At 43.3% G+C, this 20773-nt stretch overlaps 1 protein-coding gene across 5 annotated transcripts in view; it reads left to right on the top strand.

Moving 5' to 3' along the window:
• The window catches only part of RNLS (renalase, FAD dependent amine oxidase), a 262250-nt gene that overhangs the window by 3870 nt on the left and 237607 nt on the right, over window positions 1–20773 (top strand). For all 5 annotated transcript variants that reach the window (XM_080822618.1, XM_080822617.1, XM_080822615.1 and 2 more), the window contains exon 4: window positions 4443–4601. In XM_080822618.1, the coding sequence (XP_080678744.1) occupies window positions 4443–4601 (159 nt within the window). The remainder of the gene's footprint in view (window positions 1–4442; window positions 4602–20773) is intronic.

The raw sequence follows: 20773 nt of genomic DNA, 5'->3' as shown, positions 1-20773 counted from the left end.
GGCAGAGAGAGAGGCGGGGAAGCAGGCTCCCTGCCGAGCAGAGAGCCCGATGCGGAACTCGATCCCAGGACTCTGAGACCATGACCTGAACCAAAGGCAGAGGCTTAACCCACTGAGCCACCCAGGTGCCCCAAATTGTTTTTTTTAAACAGAAGTAAGTTTCTTGATGAATCATAATTAAGTTAGTTGCCCAATTCAAGATCACTGATGAAAGGTGCTCAGACGTTTTGTTCCACAAACTATTTCAAGAATAATTACGGTTTTGATTTTCTTCATCAAATTTTACTTTCTGGGAACCCCAAGAATCCCTGATAGCAGGCAAGGGAGGGGTCGGTTAGATTCAATATACATACAGCATGGGGACATAGTAGATGTCATTCTGGTTAGACAGCTTTTCCATTGAGAATTCAGGCAATGATGGTGTATTACTTAGGATTTTCCAGAGAAACAGAGCCAACAGGAGCTAGATATAATAGGATGTGTGTGTGTGTGTGTGTGTGTATTTATATAAATATATATAAATATATAAACATATATTTAAATATAATTATATATAATATTTAATATATTATAATGTATATAATATATATAATATGGTCATATAATATATAATATATAATGTAAGATATATAATATGTAATTAATATATATTATATAAATTATATATTTAATATATTTTATAGATATAATTATATATAAATATCTAATATATTTTATATATGATTTGATTTTATAATATATAATATATAATATAGTATATATATTTATATGTATTATATATACAAATATATATAATAGGATATATTTGTATATATATGATTTATTATAAAGAATTGGCTTGTGATTAGGGAGGTTGGCAGGTGTCAAGATCTGCAGGATGAATTGGAAAATCCCAATACAAGGGGTAGAAAAACCCCCAACAACCCCTTGTCCCAGTTTGAAGGCTGTCGATCAGGAAGAATTCTTTCCTTTTGGGGAGGGTCAGTCTTTTTGTTTCATACGTGCCAATGACTGGATGAGAGCCATGTGCATTAAGTGGGGAGGGTAATCTGCCTTACTCAGTCTACCAATTTAAACGTTAATCTCATCCAAAATCATTGTCAAAGACAGAGCCAGAATAATGTTTGACCAAATATCTCGGGGGGGATTCCATGACCCAGTCAAGCTAGTGCATAAAATTAACCCTTACAGAACGTGATAGCATTGGATATTTTGTAGAATGTCACCGTCAGCTTCATCTCTTGCCACCATATAACTTTTAAAAATCTCATTTTCATCATGATTTGACCCAATTTGGATGTGCCTATTTACTGAAATCCTCAAGTACTTATTAGCTGTATTATATGACCTATCCATCCGTCCACGCACGCACACATCCCTTCAGTAAACACTTACTGAATACTTCCTATTGTCAGATGCTGTGTTAGGTGCTAAGGATACAAAAACCAAAGTCCTTGCCCTCTTACATCTGACATTCTACTGGCAGAGGAATAGTCCTTGAATACACAGTACCTACATCCTTCTCCTGGTAGGTGTTTGGGAGAATATATATTTTATCTTCCAATTTTGCTTTGGAAGCTCTTGGGAAAAGGGGTCATATGTAATTATTTGTGACTCACATAGAGTTCAACCTACCCTGTACATGGCAGGTAGGTATCATGATATATAGATTTCTGTATCTGTTTCTATATATGTATATGTATGTACATACATTGGAGTATATATTAAATATATTTAATATAGTTGTGAAATACATTTAATATATATATTAGGTGATTATCAGTTTTAATTTAACCAATTCTTAGTAAAAACCTGTTTATATTTTCCATTTGTACAGCCTCTTGAGACAATGGTTTTATAGACTTTTTTATCCCTATGTAAAATATTATTTACTTCAAAAGGTAATTTTTTAAAAAGATTACATACTACTGTTTGAAAGTTTGGAAGATACAGAAAAATCGCAGGAAAAATGTCACTGTAGACATCAACAATAGGTCCATTTTGTGACCTACTTTCTCCTTTTTTAAAAAATGAATTTTTACATAATCGAGTTCAAGATCTATGTAATTTGAGTGTATGTAAATGATTTATTTTAATGTTATCTTTGTAATACTTCAAGTCTTTTCCCCCTGTTTACCCAGATCTGTTGCTACAGAATTTATAGACCTTATCTATATTATTTTAAATTTTAAACATCCTTCAAACTTCTGTAAAGTTTCCTCTCTACTACATGATCCACAAGAGTGTTTTCATGTTTCCACAACATAAGTGAGAGAGTTTCTGGAATCAGAGTGACCTGGAACTAACTAATCCCTTCCTAGCTATGTAATAATAGGAAAGTTTAAAAATCTATATCCTGGTTCTCTCATTGGAAAAAATGAGAGTAATCACAGTACCCACTGCAAAGTGTTATCGTGAGGACTATGGGATAGAACGCATTCATTGTCAACCCAAGCAAGTAGTAGGCCGGGTGCATAGCAACCTCTTGCTACATGCTGGTTTAAAAAATAATCTTCTTAATGAAGTTGACCTTTGCATAAGAACCAAATTGTTAAGTCATTCCAAAACTATTCTACAGTCTGGAATCGATAAAGTTTACAACTCTACAGTCTGTTGGACGAACCAGCATCGTTTTGATTGGACCAGACTTCCAGGAAGTTATCTGTATGGGATACGACTAATCACGTATGCTTTTGAATGCGTTCGAGTCTCTAAAACCAATATTTAGCAGAACAACTTCCGAGAACAGCGGCCTGAGCAGCAGAGATGCTGGTCCAGTAGGTCTGGCTTAGGTCTCAGAATGTACCTTTGTATCAGGATCTGAGGTGCCGCCGGTGCTGCCGGCCTGGGGTCCACACCTAAGACAACCACGGACATACACCTTGCAGAATACTTTTTTTTTTTTAAAGATTTTATTTATTTATTTGACAGACAGAGATCACAAGTAGGCAGAGAGAGAGAGAGGGAAACAGAGAGAGAGAGAGAGAGGAGGAAGCAGGCTCCCCGCTGAGCAGAGAGCCTAACGTGGGGCTCGATCCCAGGACCCTGAGATCACGACCTGAGCCAAAGGCAGAGGCTTTAACCCACTGAGCCACCCAGGCGCCCCACACCTTGCAGAATACTTTGGGACCCTTGGGATGCATGTCCAGGATATCTGGCTGGGTATGGAGAACTTATAGGTCTGTGAACTTCAGTTCCGTGAAACACGCACGCCTGCTCACCACCCCAGTAACCATGCAACGCTCTTTCCCACGGTATCCTAAATAAATAGAACCAAGTGAAAGGGAACGGTTCAGGCCGGCCTGGAGCTGGTGGGTGGGAGTTGAAAGTTCCAGCTCTCCGCACCTTCCCCAGGCAGGGGCCTCGGGGCAAGCAGGCAGGTTGGAGGCTGTTGACTAGCCCTTGCTCTAGTGTATGAACAGAATGAAGCTAATTGCCTGGAAGAGATGGACCCCTGGGGCTCGTGAGCACCTTGTTCCTTCTAATATATATTGCATTTGATTTAAAAACTGTGAATGTTTACAGTATTGTCGTGGGAGTCCAGGGACGGTGAAAGCATCTGAGGTCTAGAGACGTGACATGGAAGAAATGAGTGTTTTCGGATGGATAAGACATACCTGACACATGCAGATAGTCTGAATCAGTGTCAGAATGACGGTGGAGGGACCTTCTAGGGGAGGAGGATGGAGTCGCCGCAGGAAGGAAGCTTCAGGGCCAGGGGGGACATAAGCCGGATGTTGAGTGGCTGGGATGCTGAGGTGTCCCCGGAAATGATGAACAAGATCTTCCAACGTGCTTTTTTGTCTTGTTCTTTCTTCATTTCTTGCTTTTCTGTTCCTGAGACTGCATGCAAGTAGATTTGTAAAAACAAATCAAGTTTTCTGGTAATTGAGATGTAAGGTAAGTGCTTGGTTTCAAGGAGACTTAGCGGTCCAGGAATGTTTTCTTGTCGTTCGGTTTACGGTTCCTGATTCATTCTCTTCAACAGGTACTTATGAAATCCCTAGTATGTGGCGAGTACTCTACTGTGTATGAGATACGGTATTCACAGGCACAGAGCAGACATGGTTCCTTCCCTGGGGGCTCACAGGTTAATAGGGAAGAAAATATTAGTCAAATAACTACTCAGGTAATTATCAAAATACCTTGGTGATAAGGAACAAAAATGCGATGAGAGGACATTCTCAACCGTATTTCTCTTCATTCCAATTCTTAATAAAGGTAAATTGATCCACCAACGAGGGCTTGGATCTCGTTCACAGACACCTTTTTCGGGTTTAAGAGGGAAGGAGAGGAATTCCGACCTAATGGGGAAGTGAGCCCCGAGAAGGGAGGCTTCACGGTTCAGTTCCCCTGAATGGATCCCGTTTGTAACTCCTCTCTCTCTGCTTGTTCATACCGGAAACCCTGAGGATGTGAACATGACCTTGCTTTTGGAACAGGTGCTGATGTCTGCTTCAGACACCGTGTGACTCAGGTCAACCTGCGGAATGACAAGTGGGAAGTCTCCAAGGAAACAGGTCCCCCCGAGCAGTTTGATATCGTTGTCCTCACGATGCCAGTTCCGCAGATTCTGCAGCTCCAAGGTGACATCGCAAACTGTGAGTCCCGGCCTGGCCGTCCGCTTCACGGAGTGGGGTTCCTCCCACGGGGCGTGAGCTTAGTGTAACTCTCTCAGCAAATGGCACATTGTGGATTCTATTGATTTGCGTGGTTTAGAAACTGATGCTATGGCCTTGTCCGTGATGTTAGTCAAGGTTAAACTTAAACCCACAGAATTTTTTTTAACTGGTTAAAACTTGAACATTTTTCTTACCGCCCTTGCTTTTAAGATGTAAATATTTTTGATGAACATGCAGTTGTTTGGCCTAAAGGAAGACCAGTTTCTTTGTGTCCATCCTGGAGATAAGAAGGTTTTTATGCTAAGAGAATTGATTACATGGGGCGCCTGGGTGGCTCAGGTGGTTAAGCATCTGCCTTTGGCTCAGGTCATGATCCCAGGGTCCTGGGATCAAGCCGCTCATCGGGCTCCCTGCCCAGCGGGGAGTCTGCTTGTCCCTCTGCCTGCTGCTCCCCGGGCTTGTGCTCTTTCTCTTTTCAAGTAAATACATAAAATCTTAAAAAAAAAAAAAAAGAAAAGAAAGGAAAAGAAAATGTTTACGAATGATTGACTTGGTACACTTGACCAAGGGTAAGTTTCTTTGGGTTTTGGTATCAGCTCAAATGAGAATTGGACCCCATGCAAATAAGCCTGTGTTTAGTTCATTGTAAAGAGGCCACCCTAGCTATAAAGGGTTAAAACAGAACACCAACTGTAATCCTTCACCACCTGTGGGTCTAAAACAAAGGGATTTTTTTTTTTTTTTTTGAGAGGGAGGGAGGGAGGGGGAGTGCGAGGGGAGGGGCAGAGGGAGAGGTTCTCAAGCTGACCCCACTAAGCGGGGAGCCAGAGCAGGGCTCCCTCTCCTGACCCTAAGATCCTGACCTGAGCTGAAATCAAGAGTCCAGCGCTCAACAGACTGAGCCACCCAGGTGCCCTTAAAACGCAGGGCTCAAAAACATCTGCTTTCCCTTTAAGTTCTAAATCTCAACGCGGAGCTCAGTATGAGGACTGTTAACGTCTTCTCTGTGTTTTCCCGAGAGCCTTAAATAGTGCTTGTGTGATTATTACCCGGTTGCGTCATAGTTCCCCCGCGGAAGACGTCCCTCTGCGTAGCCACGTGCTGCCACCTCGTGGACGCTTTGTGTAGTGCGGGTCCCCTCAGAATTTTAAAGCCAGAGCGGACTCTGAAGAAGAGCGCAAAACAGAACACACGTGAGACCGCGACTGTAATTCACGAAACCCCATAGTGTCACAGGGGAATCACCTTAGACCCACAATAACTGAGTAACGTGCTCGGAAGTGCTAGTCAGTGACAGGCCTCGCCTTCCTACCAACTGTGAGCAGCCCTGAGCCTTTGCTTTCTTTGCATTTCCTTCTTTTAAATCCTGTCTGTCCTTTTGGATCAATGCAAATACCATCGCTCCCGTGAAAGACTTCTCTGTTGATTACACGTGGTCTGGGTTTCCCCGTATGCACTGCTCTCTCCTTACTTTGCTTTTTACAGAAGACACGGAATTTTTAAATTTATTTTTTGGTCACGTGCTTGTTACATTTATTACATTATTCCAGGTGGGACAACAGCGAATCCTTATGGCCCATGTAGACAACCTCTTATAATTCGTGATTTGCCTTCTGGTTCTATAACTGTGCTGCTCTCTATGTATTAATATCACAGAATTATCTCCCGTGATCCTAAGACATTATTATTATGATTATTTCCATTCTTGGTGCTGAAGGAATAAGCATCTGTTTTATTCCTCAACTTGATTATAAGCTCCTTGTGGTCAGATGACCTTGGAGTCCACCGGGTCTCGCTTGGTTCCCGGTTCGGGTGCTGGGATAAAAGGGTGAGCCTTGAGGGATTCAGGACTGGAAGGGACCTCGGGGCTCATTGCTTCTGCCACCCTGACTTTAGAGATGAGGAGTTTCAGATGTGATCTGCCTTCTACAAGATCACGCGATTTAGTGGGGACCATGCAGGAGAAAGTGTGGCTGAGGAAAAGGAGGCACCTTTCAAATATCATTATTGTCTTGATTTCATGTTTCCTACACATTTATTTACTTATTTATTTAAAAAGATTTATTTATTTTAGAGAGAGTTGGGGGGGCAGAGGGAGAAGGAGAGAGAGAATCCTCAACAGACTCCCCGCTGAGCAGGGAGCCCAATGTGGGGCTCTATCCTGGACCGAAAGCAGGAGTCAGATGGTTAACCAATTAATCCACCCAGGCGCCCCCATGTTTCTGACATATTTAAATACAACTCTTCATTGGGCTGTCATAGGGCATCTGGGGCATCTTGGGCATCCACATGGGGCATCTGGTCTGAATCCACATAGTGGACTTCCTGCCGGAGTTCTCACCTCCTCCTGGTAGGAGCGTAGCAGAGGCAGTGGAGAGACTGTGGGGTGAACAGTGTAGAATAAAGCGGGTGGGACGTGGTGAGCGACTATCAGACATGAGAAGCCTGGAAGGTTCCACTCCCTATAACATGCTGCCTCCCACATGCCTAGATGGTAGGAACGCGTGAATTAAAGCCTCCTGATGGATTTGTTTCCTTAATGATTGGTACTCTCACATCCTGAACACCAGGAGGGTAATTTGTTTTCTTGAGACAGGAAGGAATAAACACACGAACCAGGTCAGGTACCGGCGTGTCAGGGAGCACCCCACTCCCCCCTGTAACTCACTCCTGCTCCCACCACATGACTGCACAGAGGTGAGAACTGTGTTCATCTGAGCAGAAACATGGTCAGATAGCCCCAGGGGGGAAAGCATGTGAGTCCTCCCCTGCCTTGACCCCACGAAACATTGCTAGTTTTAGACCAAAGGCCTCAAGCTGCCGAACAGTACTTCAAGAGGCAAATGAATGAAAGCAAAAGGTCTACATGCAGCCCATCAGAAGGGTCACTAAGAGGAAGCTGAGGGGGAGGCAGGGACAGCCGTAGAGTGGGTCTCCTTCCTTCAGGAATCCAAGTCTGCTCCGGGCTCCTGGAATGAACCATACGTTCTTTGTGCATTTCCTCCTAAAGCTCCCTTTGCCTCCTGTACTCGGACATAGGCTCTGTCTCCCTCCTTCAGGACCCAGCCCCCCACCAAAGAGTTCCCTGGGCTTCTCTGACAGCTCTGCTCTTCAGGGGAAGCACCTTCAGGGAGACTTCTCTAGCACCGCGTCTTTACACTCATTTAGCTCCTGGCATTGGTTCCGCCGCAGAGGACAGTTCAGGGCACTAACGGAGGGAGGAGAATTTGTAACCCAACCATGCCGCTCACAGTCTGGGTGATCTGGGGCAAGCTACTCAACCTCTCAAGCTCTTGTGTACAAAATGAGGACAAATCACATGATCGACGTAAGGGATCATAGTGAAGACTCCGTGAGATACTCTTGAGTACAGACCTTGTCAGGGCGTTGGACACATAGTAAGCACATTGCTTTTATTAATACTCTTGGTGACTTTTTAACATTTGTGTCTTCTTTACCACTAGGGGAAAGGCCTGGGCATCTGTTTAAGGGGTGGAATGCTTGGCATTGGGGATTAAGGCAGCCAGAAAAATTTCCTGTATCAGTAAGGATACTGGAAACACAGCGGGGAACATTACTTTGCTCTTGTGCAAAACAATGGCATATTTGGATCCAGAACACTGTGTGGTCCCTTCGCCTTAGAGTCTACAACACTGAGGTGCAAGGAATGTCTGTTTCTTCATTGCTCTAAGTTTACAAATTACCCTCTCCACCTACCTGGTAGAAAAACCCTCCCTTGTCCTCATTAGGGTATCTTCCTTTCCCTTTGGGGTCACATGGGAATTCCAGGCTTCCATAGTGCCAGGGAACTGGGGGTGGGGGGCATGGCTCCCGAGTGCACAAGGTTGCCAGCATTATGGGCGCTCCTCCGCTGTGTCGGCTTGGGCCCAGCCCGGTCCTTGGACATCGCTCAGCCCGGCAGGACTCACGGACGTCTCAGGGGACAGCTGTGCACTGACCCAAAAGCCTTTCTGCTGCCCTGCAGGCCTAGACACATGCTCCTCGTGAATTCTGCCTCAAGTTGCCTCCCAGGCAGGGCACGCGAGTGGGAGCCAGGTCTCTACCCTGACAGGAACCCCCCCAAACTCCTCCCTTTTAGACATTTCACGTCCAGCCCCTGCCTTTCCATTTTCAGGGATCCACCACCTCGACCCACCGTCCGGTCCTGCAACAGAAAGACGCTTTACTTCCTTCTGACTGCCTGTGGGTGAGGGTGGGGGTCGTCCCCACCTTTAGAAACACACCACTGAGCATCTCTTTCCTAGACTGGAGGGTGGGGAAGAGAGAGTTGACTTTCCCTAAATTACTCATCTTGGTAAATTCTCGAATTTCTGGTTGCTGTGTGATAGAAAAGCTGGAACAAAGCTGCAGGAGCTCTCAAGAAGGCACACGGTAATAACGGAAGGGTCACGCGTGTACGTGACTAGAGGCTAACAGAAGGAAATGGAGAGAACATGGAATTGCTCTTAAAATTCTAGAATACAACCACCAAAGGAGCAGCAGCAACCTGGAAGCCTTAAAGTCGATAATTTCAGATGAAGGACATGCACTCTAATTCGTTGTAGAGAAGTTTGCCCTCCAACAAAATATTATCTGTTTGACTAAGTCTAAAGGAAATGCTTACTTTGCTTCTGTTTTAAAAATTATAACTTGTTTGCCCAAAATTTAATAGTTTAAGATTCTCAGTAGATTCACAGATGGGAGGTTTTTGATGAACTGTTGAAGATCTTGGAGCACTGCATCAAAAACTAATGATGTATTGTGTGGTGATTAACATCACACAATTAAAAAAATAATTTGAATATACAAAATAAAAAAAATTTTAAATTGTCGAATTAATGTAAAAAAATTAAGATCTTGGGGGTCCATTTCTAAATTTGTAAAGATGTCCCAGAAAATATCCGCTTTTTCAGTAGTTATCTGTGTGTGTCCCTTTCCCCCACATCGGTGCCCTAACAAGCAAGCAGGCAAAACTCCCCATGCTGTCTCACACTCTCTTCTCCTGTCCAGCCCCTGGCTACACAGTCTGCCTTCAGATACCCTGACTGGTGCACTTCAGGTTTATGAAATTGCTCAGGATCTATTTTTAATATATCTATTAATATAGCTAACATTTCTGTTCTTTGGATTCACCTTGATGTGTTAAACCAGTTTGATGGACATGGAGGTTTTCAGTTTCATAAAGTGTTGCTCACAGAATGCTCACAGTGTTGTTAAGTGCAAATCTGAAACAAAGATTTTCTCCACTAAATTCCTTTCCTCATGGAAACAGTTAATTTTAACATAGAGTAGAGTTAGACCCTGTTGATGGTTTTTGTTCTAAGCTTTCTTGGCTAATCTACGTTTTATTTCTCTGTGCTTTAGAATCAGGTTTCATTAAAAACTCCAGTTAGAATGCTGACTCAAATTACATTGAACATAAGCATTAATTTAGGGAGAAAGGACACTGTTACAATGGTGCATCTTTCTACCCAAAAGAACACACAAAAAAAACAAAAACAGCAACACCAAAACCAAAACAGTTCTCTAGGAATTTTTATGCCCTTTTGGTATAATTTTGTAGCTTTTATTTTAAGATCTCATGCATTTCTTATTAGGATTATTATGAAATCTCTTATGATGTCTGTGGAGATTGTGAAGAATGTCACTTTTGTTTTATGTTTACTTAGGCGTTTTCAGAGAAAACCACCTAGTTGTTTTTAAATCCATCATGAAAGGTCTGTTTCTTTTGATAGTGGAGTTAAACCCTTTTACGTTTATTGGGGTAAACAGCATGTTACTTTTTTCTTTTCCATTGATGTCTGTTATTTATTTTACTGTAGTTTTTTCCCCCCATTTTCTTATTTTCACCAACTTTATCAAATGTCTCTTTTTCCTTTTCTCACGCCATTTATTTATAGGATCTACAGTGCTTTGTCATTCCATGAATGCTTATCCTTTTATCCTTTACAAACATGTTTAAACCTATTTCATCTCCCTCCTATTCCTTTCCACTTTATTCCACAGAAAATTTTTGAATGCCTACTGTATTAGATGTTGTTGGGTAAAGTAAAAAATTAAGTAATCCTTTCCTTCTCCCAGAATATTTTTTTATCACTTTATATGAAAGAGCTGATGAGTAATCTGGAAACAAAAGAAACAATCAGAGGTTGAACTAATAATTAATTCCCTGCACTGTCCTCTCTTCCCACTTCCCAGAGATAATTGATGTGAGTGGTGTGGTGAGAGCCCTTCCACATCTTGCTCCAGCATAGAGTGCCTTCTAAATGTATTGTTTTGAAATTGGCTCTTTAAATGGACTTTTCTTCAAGGTCATCTGACTCTTGATTTCAGCTCAGGCCGTGATCTCAGGGTCCTGAGATTGAGCCCCACGTTGGGCTCTGCACTCAGCAAGAAGTCTGCTTGAGAGTGTCTCTTTCCCTGTCCCTCTGCTGCTCCCCACCTACTTGTGTGCATACTCTCATGCTCGCTCTCTCTCAAAATAAATAAATAAAATCTACTCTCACGCTCGCTCTCTCTCAAAATAAATAAATAAAATCTCTTTAAAAATCTGACATTTCTTCAGATAAATACATCTTATCTATTTCTATTTAATGACTGCATAATCTTCTATAATTTGGAAGTCCTAGAATTTAGTTTTCATCCCTTATTGTATATTGATGGTCATTCATGTACTTTCTAGGTTTCTTTTCTATTTATTCCTGTTTACTGCTATATTGAGTGATAAAGTGCCAACATTGGAATTTTGGGCTCAAAAGATCTGTATTTTTTAACAGATATTTCCATATCACTTTCTGAAAGTAATATACTTCCTAAAAATTTTAAAATGATGTGCATTCTTAATGTTTGAGAGTGTCCGCTTTTCCATATACTCTTAGCAGAAGATATTTTTTAATTTATGTTTTAAGATTTCTGCCATAGTGATAAGTGAAAACAGGTACATTTTTATTGTTTTAATTTGCATTTCCCTTGACTGAAAATGAAATTGAGCCTCTTTTCATGTGTGTTGGTCATTTGGATTCCCCTCGTGTGAATATCCAAGACCTCTCTTTTGCTTACTTTTCTAGTGGCTCTTTGTCTCTTAGGAGCATTTCATATGTAAAAGATATTGTTTTTCATATAGTATCACAAATATTTTCCAGACTATCATTTATTTGTCTCTTGCTTTTTTTAAAATGTCATTTGCCATAGTAATTTCTTAAGATTTTTATTTGGTTAAGCATGTTTATCTTGCATGGCTGCTGGATTTCCCAGCTCGCTCCTCAATTCCCTAACTCTCAAGTCTTGTAAATATCCTAAATAGTATTTTAATACTTTTAATTCTCATGCTTTACATTTAAATCTTTATCTGTAATATGTGTTTTATAAAGTATGAGATAGTGATCTAGCTTTGTGGGGTTCCCTTCACCCCATAGGAATACCGATTTTATCAAGATCATAAGATTTATTTTTCCCACTAAATTGAAATTCCTTATTTGCCATATGTTAAGTTCCACATATACTTACATTTGTTTTGGATTATCTGTTTTGTTCCCTTTAGTTATTCCTGTGCCAATGCCATCGCTATTTGAGTTATAGTCACTTTGTAGTTATTAAGTCATTTTTAGGGAGTCTGAGCTGAATCTGTGGGGTGTAAGCATGAGAAAGCTTGATTGTTTTCTGGAACGGCCCTCAGACTCTCCTGTGTGAACTCCAGGTCTTTCCACAGAGTTAGGGCCTGAATGGAGTTTTAGTCACTGGCAACAACTTTCTAGCCACCTTTGGCTTTCGAATGGTCTGATGTTGGCATTTAAGGCTCGGTTGTGGTTATTTTAGTCTTGACTCTGAGTTCATTTGCTCCATCTGTAATGCCAGGTAGGCCTGTCTGGTACCAAGGGATGCTGGCAGAGTGGCTTTGGGGTCTGATGTTGAATATTCGCCCACTCCTCTCTTCAGACTGTCCCGTGACTGGCTGCTTGGTGCTGGAAGGGAGTCGGCCTTGGCTTCCCTGGAGTTCATCCTATAGTCTGACCCTTAGGGGATGGGTCTACATGTAGACAAGGTGAGGTGTGTTTTCTTGGCCCAGAGGGTGGTTTCTGCTTCAGACTGAACGTTTCCAGGGCTGTTTCCCCGCGTCTAGAGGTAGCGACGTCTTCCCCAGGCAGCCCCACCTGCCGGGCTTCACCTCAGTCCCTGTGGGGTCTGCCCTTCAGCACATACCTGGTTAGAAAACAAAGCCTCTCCTTCTTGGAACTCCCTCTCCAGGAGTGTTTCTGGATCATTCTCTGGGGGACTTCCAGGATTTGGAGGTAGAGCTTCTCTCCGGGAATACTGGCGTTTCCATAAAGCTGAGCTTTGGCATTTCACATCCTGTTGGAATTTTCTCTTTATATTGACCGGACAGTGGGGCTCAGAGGAGCAAGGCCGAGTCTTACTGGCGAGTTCCCAGAATTCGCTGAGGGCGGTTGGCTGGGTCCTTTTCTTGGTGACCTCTGGAACTTCAAATGCAGGATCATGAGTGCTTTTTGTCCCAGCTTCACAGAGAGCCGGGGAGAACAGCTGTTGCAGTTTTCACACTTGGAAGGTAGGAATTTCCTTCCCACACTTTTCTGACTATATCCCAATTTCATCATGACCATGTGCCCGTTGGGAAAGTTGACTTGTTGGCCCCCCTCTGCCCTACGTTACCCTCCTGTTCATCCTCCCAACTTGCCCCGAAACTGCTTCCTCAGGAGTGTCTTCCTCACCTCCAGGCCATTTCTCCTACATACGTAATTCCAGTTTTTCTGTGCCTCATATGCTTAACACTCCCTACAGCTGCACTTAATTAATGGCTCAATCCACTGTGTGACGTGTGTCTTCCCTGGAAGAATGGAAAGGACACGAAGACAAGATCTGGTTCCAACTCACCTTGTCCTGCTTTCCCAGGATCCCCTCGCCTGTGGTTGGCCCTCAGGCTTTGTTTACTAAATGAATGACAAGCCCGATCTGAAGTAAGTCTTGCAGAACAGGCAAAGGGACAGGGAGGGAATGCTTTGGAGAAGAAAAAAAACTCTTAGCAAAAAGCTGGAAGTAGGGGTGCTTATCTTATATTTTGGGGACTGAAAATGGACTGGTTTGGTGGGAGAGAAGGCTTTGGGGTGGGAAAGTTAGGGAGATAAAGCTGGAAATGTGGTTTTGGGGCAGAATTGGTGAGCCTCGGATGTGGACATCCATTGAACAGAAGTCCTAGTTCACCAGAAATACAGATTCTACCTTTAAAACCTGACTGGGTACATTGAGTTGGTAAATAAATTTACCTAACTGGACTGAGAGGAAGGAAATTCTTGCGGGACTTTGGGGAATGTTGTCCAAAAGGCTTTTCATCTGAACAGACTCTCTGTCCTTAAGCAGACACTTAGCACTTCAGTAAACCGAACTGGAAAAATACGTAATCTCAGAATGTATCACGTACTATAGAATAAAAGGATGAATACTGCTCACTATAAACACCTTCAGTCTCCTTCCCACGACTGCTAGAATCTCCCATTATCTTTGATGGAAAAATGAGAACCAATTCTTTTCTGCTAAAAGAAGTTTAAATTCCTCATTTTTCTTTGACATTTTGGTGAAGAGATTTTGCTTAAAAGCGCAGGAAACAAAGGTCCTCTCTTCATCAGGTAACATGCTTCATTGCTTTTTCCGGCAGACCGTCTCCATAGCAGGGGAGATAATTCAGTTTTGAAACGTCTCAGATATTAACTGCTTTGTTGGGCTGCCTGCAAGCTTATGAACTGAGATCTCCATTTTTAGAAAAAACAATTATTACTATTAAATTCCCTTTATTTGTCATGTCTCGATCTTCACCTTTTATATCTCCCTCATCTACTTGTCTTTCTTTATTATTATTTGCATAGTATTGGAGAGTGGGCATTGGTTCTGGTTGATGTCTCCTTCTCTTAGTGGCCACGAGGCAGCCCAAGCTGATCTTTGCCTTCCTGCAGAAACCCCACAGTCAGTGGAAATATCAGAGTCCTGCGCCCATCATGGGGTCTAGAGCAATCTGGTACCACTCCTTGTGCTGATTGCTCACTCAGGTCCTGGCGGGACAGAGCAAGCATCCCTCCTTCCATACATGCCGCTCTGGTATGGACTGACTGCTGGGGTTGGAGAGAAGAACAAGAGGGTGTCTGGAGGGATCTGGAAGATGATGAGAACCGGTATCACAAGCAGTTCGTACTTATTGTATCAACCACTTCACCCTCACTGTTCTTCCCTCGTTCTTCACAATCGCCTCATGAGTGTTTTACTCCCATTTTACAGTAGAGGAAAGTGAGACTCCAAGAGGTTATGTTAACCTGCCTGAGGTCCCGGAGGTCACGGAGCTGTTGGGTGGCCATCTGGAATCCAGTCTTCTCCAGGCTCTGGTGATGGAGGCCGTGTACCTTTTGGCCACAGTCCCCAGCACCATTGTGTGTGATCTCCCCATGCTTGATATAAATGCATCAATGATGTTAATATTTGGGCCCTTTGTTCCTGGACACGTGCTGTCAAGAGCTGTGTGATGTCTGAAATGTGCCCACCAGGTTGCTAGTTGAACTCAAGAGAAGATCCCTTCCTAAATCTGCCTTCCTGACTGGGCACTTCCTTCAGGACTGGGACCTCTCCTTTCCATTCAGAGTTCTTCGAAAACAGAAAGGCTTTAAAAAGAAAAGCCGCAGCTAGATATGAGGTGAGATGAAAGAGCTGAGAGCTGTAATTTATTGAATCGTGTCATTATCACCGACTTGGCCACCAAGTGACTTGAATGAAACTTTTTCCCTTCTGGGCTGACACAGGCCTTTGGAGGAGACAAGAAATTTGAGAACTGAGATTTTTAGCTCTCTAGCAGAAATCTCTGAAAATTCAGACAAAATGTGCTACACACAAAGAAGAAAGCATTACAGCCATCATCTCCTAATTTGGAAGTAAGGAGCTGTAAACATTAACATTGAAAGAGAGGAAGGGAAAGATGGCGGTGGTGCAGTACCAACCTTCCGCATGGATACACTCCCTCCCGAACGTGTTTTTCTTTTTCACAAACGGATCTCATTTAAGAAGTCTCTTATTCATTGGACCGGATTTACAAGACAGGGCTCTGCGCTGACTGGATGTTTGGATCCTCTCTCATTCTTCCGAAGCGTTATTTCCAGAGTCTGACATTTTCTCATTTTGACTTGAATGTTTGCTTCTAGAAAACAACGAGAAAGATCTTCTAAAAAAGCATTTCATGTTTACCAGTGTAGAAGTCTCTTGGTTTGAGGAAACTATTTAATTGTTGGTCTCTGCTAACACTTCCTCTATGACGTAATAGTCAAGGAAAACCACTCCGGCCAAAGCAGAGTTTGCTTTTCATTTCTCTGAGTTGTTAGTTTTTTCGTTTTGTTTTGTTTTGTTTTGTTTTTGCATCTTATACTTCTATTTGCCACAGGCCAATGAGATGATATTTTATTTCAAGAAGGAAAATTAAAATCCAGTTTTATTTGTTAAAAAATGAGAGTTGTAGTCTTTTATTTAGATGTTGAAATCAGGGTTATCATTGTACAGATATTTGCTTGAACTCTCACTATGTGCTAGAAACTGGGTGCTTCAAATACAGCAGTGAACCGAACAGTAAAAGCGTCCAGGAACTCTTGCTCCAGTGGAAGGAGACAGAATACCTTATTATATTCTATTCCAGGGGGAGGAGGAGAAATAAAGAAATATCTAGGAGAGGTAATAGTAAGTGCTGGGGAAAGAAAATGAAGTAGGATAGGGAGAACAAAACACGATAAGGAATACTGTTGTATGCAGGGTGAACAGCTCTGTGACAATGGGAGTTTCAAGCAGCCGAGAACTGAAGGTGGTGACCGTGGGAGCCACAGTGGTATCTGGCGGGATATCCAAGCAGAAACGGCAGCATATGGTAAAGCACGAAGAATGAGCAGTCTCTCAAGGAGGCCCGTGTGGCTGGTGAATAGTCACATGGAGGGCCAGTGGCGGAAGAGGAGGACAGACAGGAAGCAAGGCCTAGCTGTGGAGGGCTTTGTGCTCCGATGAAGACATTGGCTTTTACTCCACAAGAGCCGGAAGGCCAATGAAGGCGTTTCGTGATCTGACTTAGATTAAGGAGGCATTCTCCTGCTGTTGTGTTTAAGTCAGACTGTAAGAAGACTGGCCTGACCAGACGGACTGATACCATAAAAATACAGGCCAGAAATGCAGGCGGCTTGGGCTATAGCATGTTGGGGGTGTGTCCCAGGGTGATGCAATCCACTTGTACAATAATCCCTAGATTTTGCTATAGTTCTCCTTCTGATACCGGATCTCAAGGGTCCAGAGAGTTAGGGAGAAAAATCACACACTCATTGACGGTGCCAAGAAAGTGTTCGAAGGGAGAAGTAGTCAGCTATGAGAAATGCTGCCTCCAGTTTCATTTAAGAATTGGCCACTGGATTTAGGAATATGGCAGGGCAGGGGTGACGCTCCTCTCTGGGTATTAGAAATGAAAAACAGATTGAAGAAGGCTTGAGAAAAAGCAGGAAGAGAAGACACTGAGATTGTGGGTTTAGACCGGTGTTTGTCAATCTTATTTTCATGATTACCTCTCCCTGAGGAGCTTTTTTAGACATTTTTTTCCTAATTGTTCTTCCCTCTCCCCGATGAAATTCAGATATCACTGATAAGCTTTATGTTTGTTATATATTGTATGTATATGTATTTGTTTTATGCATAGGAAGAGTAAGAATTTCTCGCCCTGCAAGAGTCACTTTTTGTCCATCGAGGGCAGTATCACACCTATTGGGAATGGAATGATTTAGAAAATTCTTTAGAGGAGTTTTCCTGTTGTGGGGGGTGGGGTGGGGTTGGGGGGAGGTGAGGAATTGGGCTGGAGGCTAGAGAAGGAGGCTGGGTCATATTTTTATTTTGTACTTTTAAGACGGGATATGTTATAACGTGTTTGTGTGCAGATGGGAAGAATTTAGAAGAATGGGGGAAACCTGATGAAGAACGAAGTTGGACAGTTCTGGAACCCAGAGTCTTGCGTAGGAGCTAGCGCAAGGGGCCTTTGCTAACAGCCTGACGGATCTCCCGATAGAGCAGGTGTAGACGTGAAGCTGCAGAATACAGGGGCTGCTGGGATGTGGTCCCTGGAGGTGAGCCTGTGGATGTCCTCCTCTGGTTGTTGTGTTTTCTCAGTGAAACAAGAAGTCAGGTCATCAGCTGAGATGGGGGAGGGGCAGGAGATTCAAAGGTTTAAAGGGAGAGCAGAGGAGTGATAGTGTCTTTTGGGGAGTGAACCAAGTAGAACATAGTAGGCTAGCTAAGTAGTGCTAAGAGCCACTCGAAGTCCGTGGTTACCAGTTGAAGATGAGACCAGTCAATATGTTTTTCATGTTCTCCCCAACTGCATTCGAGATTTTAAGTATTTGAGACAATGAATACATAAATGAAGTGAGTTAATATTAACTTTATGCTGCATGCTATGTAAGTGTTTTTTTTTCTTAGTTTAGCACTTATATATATTTTTTAAAGATTTTATTTGTTTATATTTTTTATTTAGGGAGAGAGTGAGTGTGAGTGGGGGCAGGGGAGTACAGGGAAGGGCAGAGGGAGAGAGAATCTCGAGCAGACTCATGCAGTGTGGAGCCCCACGTGGGGCTTGATCTCACAGCCCTGAGATCATGACCTGAGCTGAAATCAGAGAGTTGGAAACTTAACCCACTGAGCCACTCAGGTGTCACGTACCACGTAGATGTTTTCAATTGCGATATTTTATGCTTGCTTTTGTTAAAATTAAGGACTTCAGATAAGAACACAGAATCACACACCCTAGTTCAGCTCTTCTGATCCAAGTAACTGAAATGAACATGGATTTTTAATGCTTTTTTTGCGTTCATGCTGCTGTTGAATATGGGAAGAGGAGGTAAAAATGACCAATCATTTTGAATCTTTCTCTATATATGTTATTTTTGTTGAAAAGGAACCTAGGAGTACGTGGTAGTTTCTTAGAGGACCTGGTAGTCATTCCCTAGAAATATCTCTAATTCTGAACCATGTCTCTTCATTCATCCGTTAATTCATAAATCCGTTCCCCACGGGTTTTTCTCAGCCTCTCCTTTCTTATCAGGTCCAAAAGGATTGATCAGAAAACTGAATCCAACACGATGCCTACCCGGAAGTACCTTACAGGCACCTCAGGTTGCCCTCCCTTTAGAAGTGTCTGTCCTTTGCTTCAGGGTTTCTAAAGTTAGGCTCATGCTAACACGTGTCAGGAGCTTGGTTCCTACGCAGCACCACACCGAGTGTGCACCAATGAAGAGAAAACGTTTAGAAATTTGTAAAATAAGAAATTCAAACACCTTCGTCAATTCCATCCATTTATATAAAATCTTCCCGGTAGATGCTCTGCTCTTCCAACAGGAAGCATTGTGCTCACAGAGACTGCCTTGTCATGCATACAGCGGTGTGTTTCACAGAATCTTAGCCAGATGATTAATTCTTCAGGAATTACTAATTTCTTAAAGTTGGTACACGTCCCTTGTTCAAGACTGGTTGGTGCTTGGAAGAGCTCGCAGCCTGCAGTCCGTCCTTCCGCCGGGGCCAGGCGTGGCGCTCCCGGGGTGTAGGACACACAGAGGAACAGCAGGGGGCAGTGTTTAAATGCTGTTGGGAAAGCCGGCGCCCCAGGCCTCCGACGATTCAGAACACTTCCCTGCGATGATTGCAAATGCATCCCGGGATTATATTTTTCTTTTATATTGCTGTGTGTCATGCTTTGTTTGCCAAACAGAATATAGAAAATGAATAGGCAGTTTTCTGGCACAGTTCTCAGTAGATAAATTGTCAGAACGAACTCCATTGCTTAAGAAAAGCATAAACACAGTTCAGTCACTGGATGCGGCCGTGGGGACGTCGGCTGTTGCTGTGGGGAATTTGGGTTTGGCCAAAGTGATATTTTCTTTGAAAATTCTGTGAGACCCTGGTTCTGTTTTCATAATACTTCTACTCCACCCCCCAAAAGAGCAAGCTCTCGGGTTACTGAGGCTTCACTTGTATACATGTAGCCGCCCGTATCTGACAGGATTGTGAATTTATTTTGCTGTGACTTGTAAGTCATAGGTAGCATTTGAGTGAAAGGAAACTAAGCTGGGGCGCCTGGCTGGTTCAGTCTGTGGAGCGAGTGATTCCGATCTCAGGGTCGTCGGTTCGAGCCCCATGTTGGGCATAGAGATTACATAGGAAAATAAAGAAGAGAAGACTAAACTTTTGATTCACTTTCATGGAGAATCTTTTCCATACAGCATATATAAGAGTGTATTTAAGCCATCCCCCAAATACAGATGTGTGTGTGTGTTCGTGTGTGGTTCCTCTTCATTGTCCCTTATGTTTTAGGGTAACGCCAGTCTTGGTGATTGGAATCCGTACGTGATAATACTCTGGTGGGAAAGCTCTGTGAGCATAGTCGTCATTATGGGGCAGTAGATACATGAAGATACTGTTAGTCCGTAACTGCTGTCCTTCATGGACGTGTTCACTCTCCTCCATCTTTTATATTTACTACTCATCGCAAAGACTTTGCTTTGAGAGACGTGATTCCTTATTGCCCACATTGCCCATTGCATTCCAGTTGGTTATAATCCTCCTACATCGACTGAGCACTCCGCATGTTCCAGAAACTGCCCCGGACCCCGAGTTCACGTAGGCTGCGGAGCCCTCACCCCAGGAATTTCAGCCGGAGTGGGAAAATGGGTCTCTGCTAGACTTCTCTTCCGGTCCTTCTGAAATGTGTCATCTCGTGTGCAGTTGGGCGGAGGGCAACGTCGGGTCGTTTCTTCTGTCCTTCCTTGTCTTGGCTCTGCTGCTTGTCAGCTGGGTGACCTTGGGCACCCGATTCCCCGATTTCTCTTCTGTACAGTTGACAGTTCCTACCATGTTGGGGCATTCATTTGGGAAGAGTAAGTGAGATCACGGATGACAGCACTGTGCCCGGCGCTGGCGCAGGGTCAGGGGTCAGGGGAAGCCGCTGTGCTGTGGCCTGTTCCCTTGCGTTGGGCACACAGCTGGCACTGACTGCCACAGAGGTTTTGTCCACTTTCATTCCCTCGCTGCTGATCCATTCTTCAAGCACATGGCTCTTTGGGAACTTAGAAGCCAAGTGCCTCGAAGGAGCT

This window comes from Martes martes, assembly GCF_963455335.1.
Source record: "Martes martes genome assembly, chromosome: 14".
NCBI lineage: Eukaryota > Metazoa > Chordata > Mammalia > Carnivora > Mustelidae > Martes > Martes martes.
This window is presented reverse-complemented; position numbering and strand designations above follow the sequence as displayed.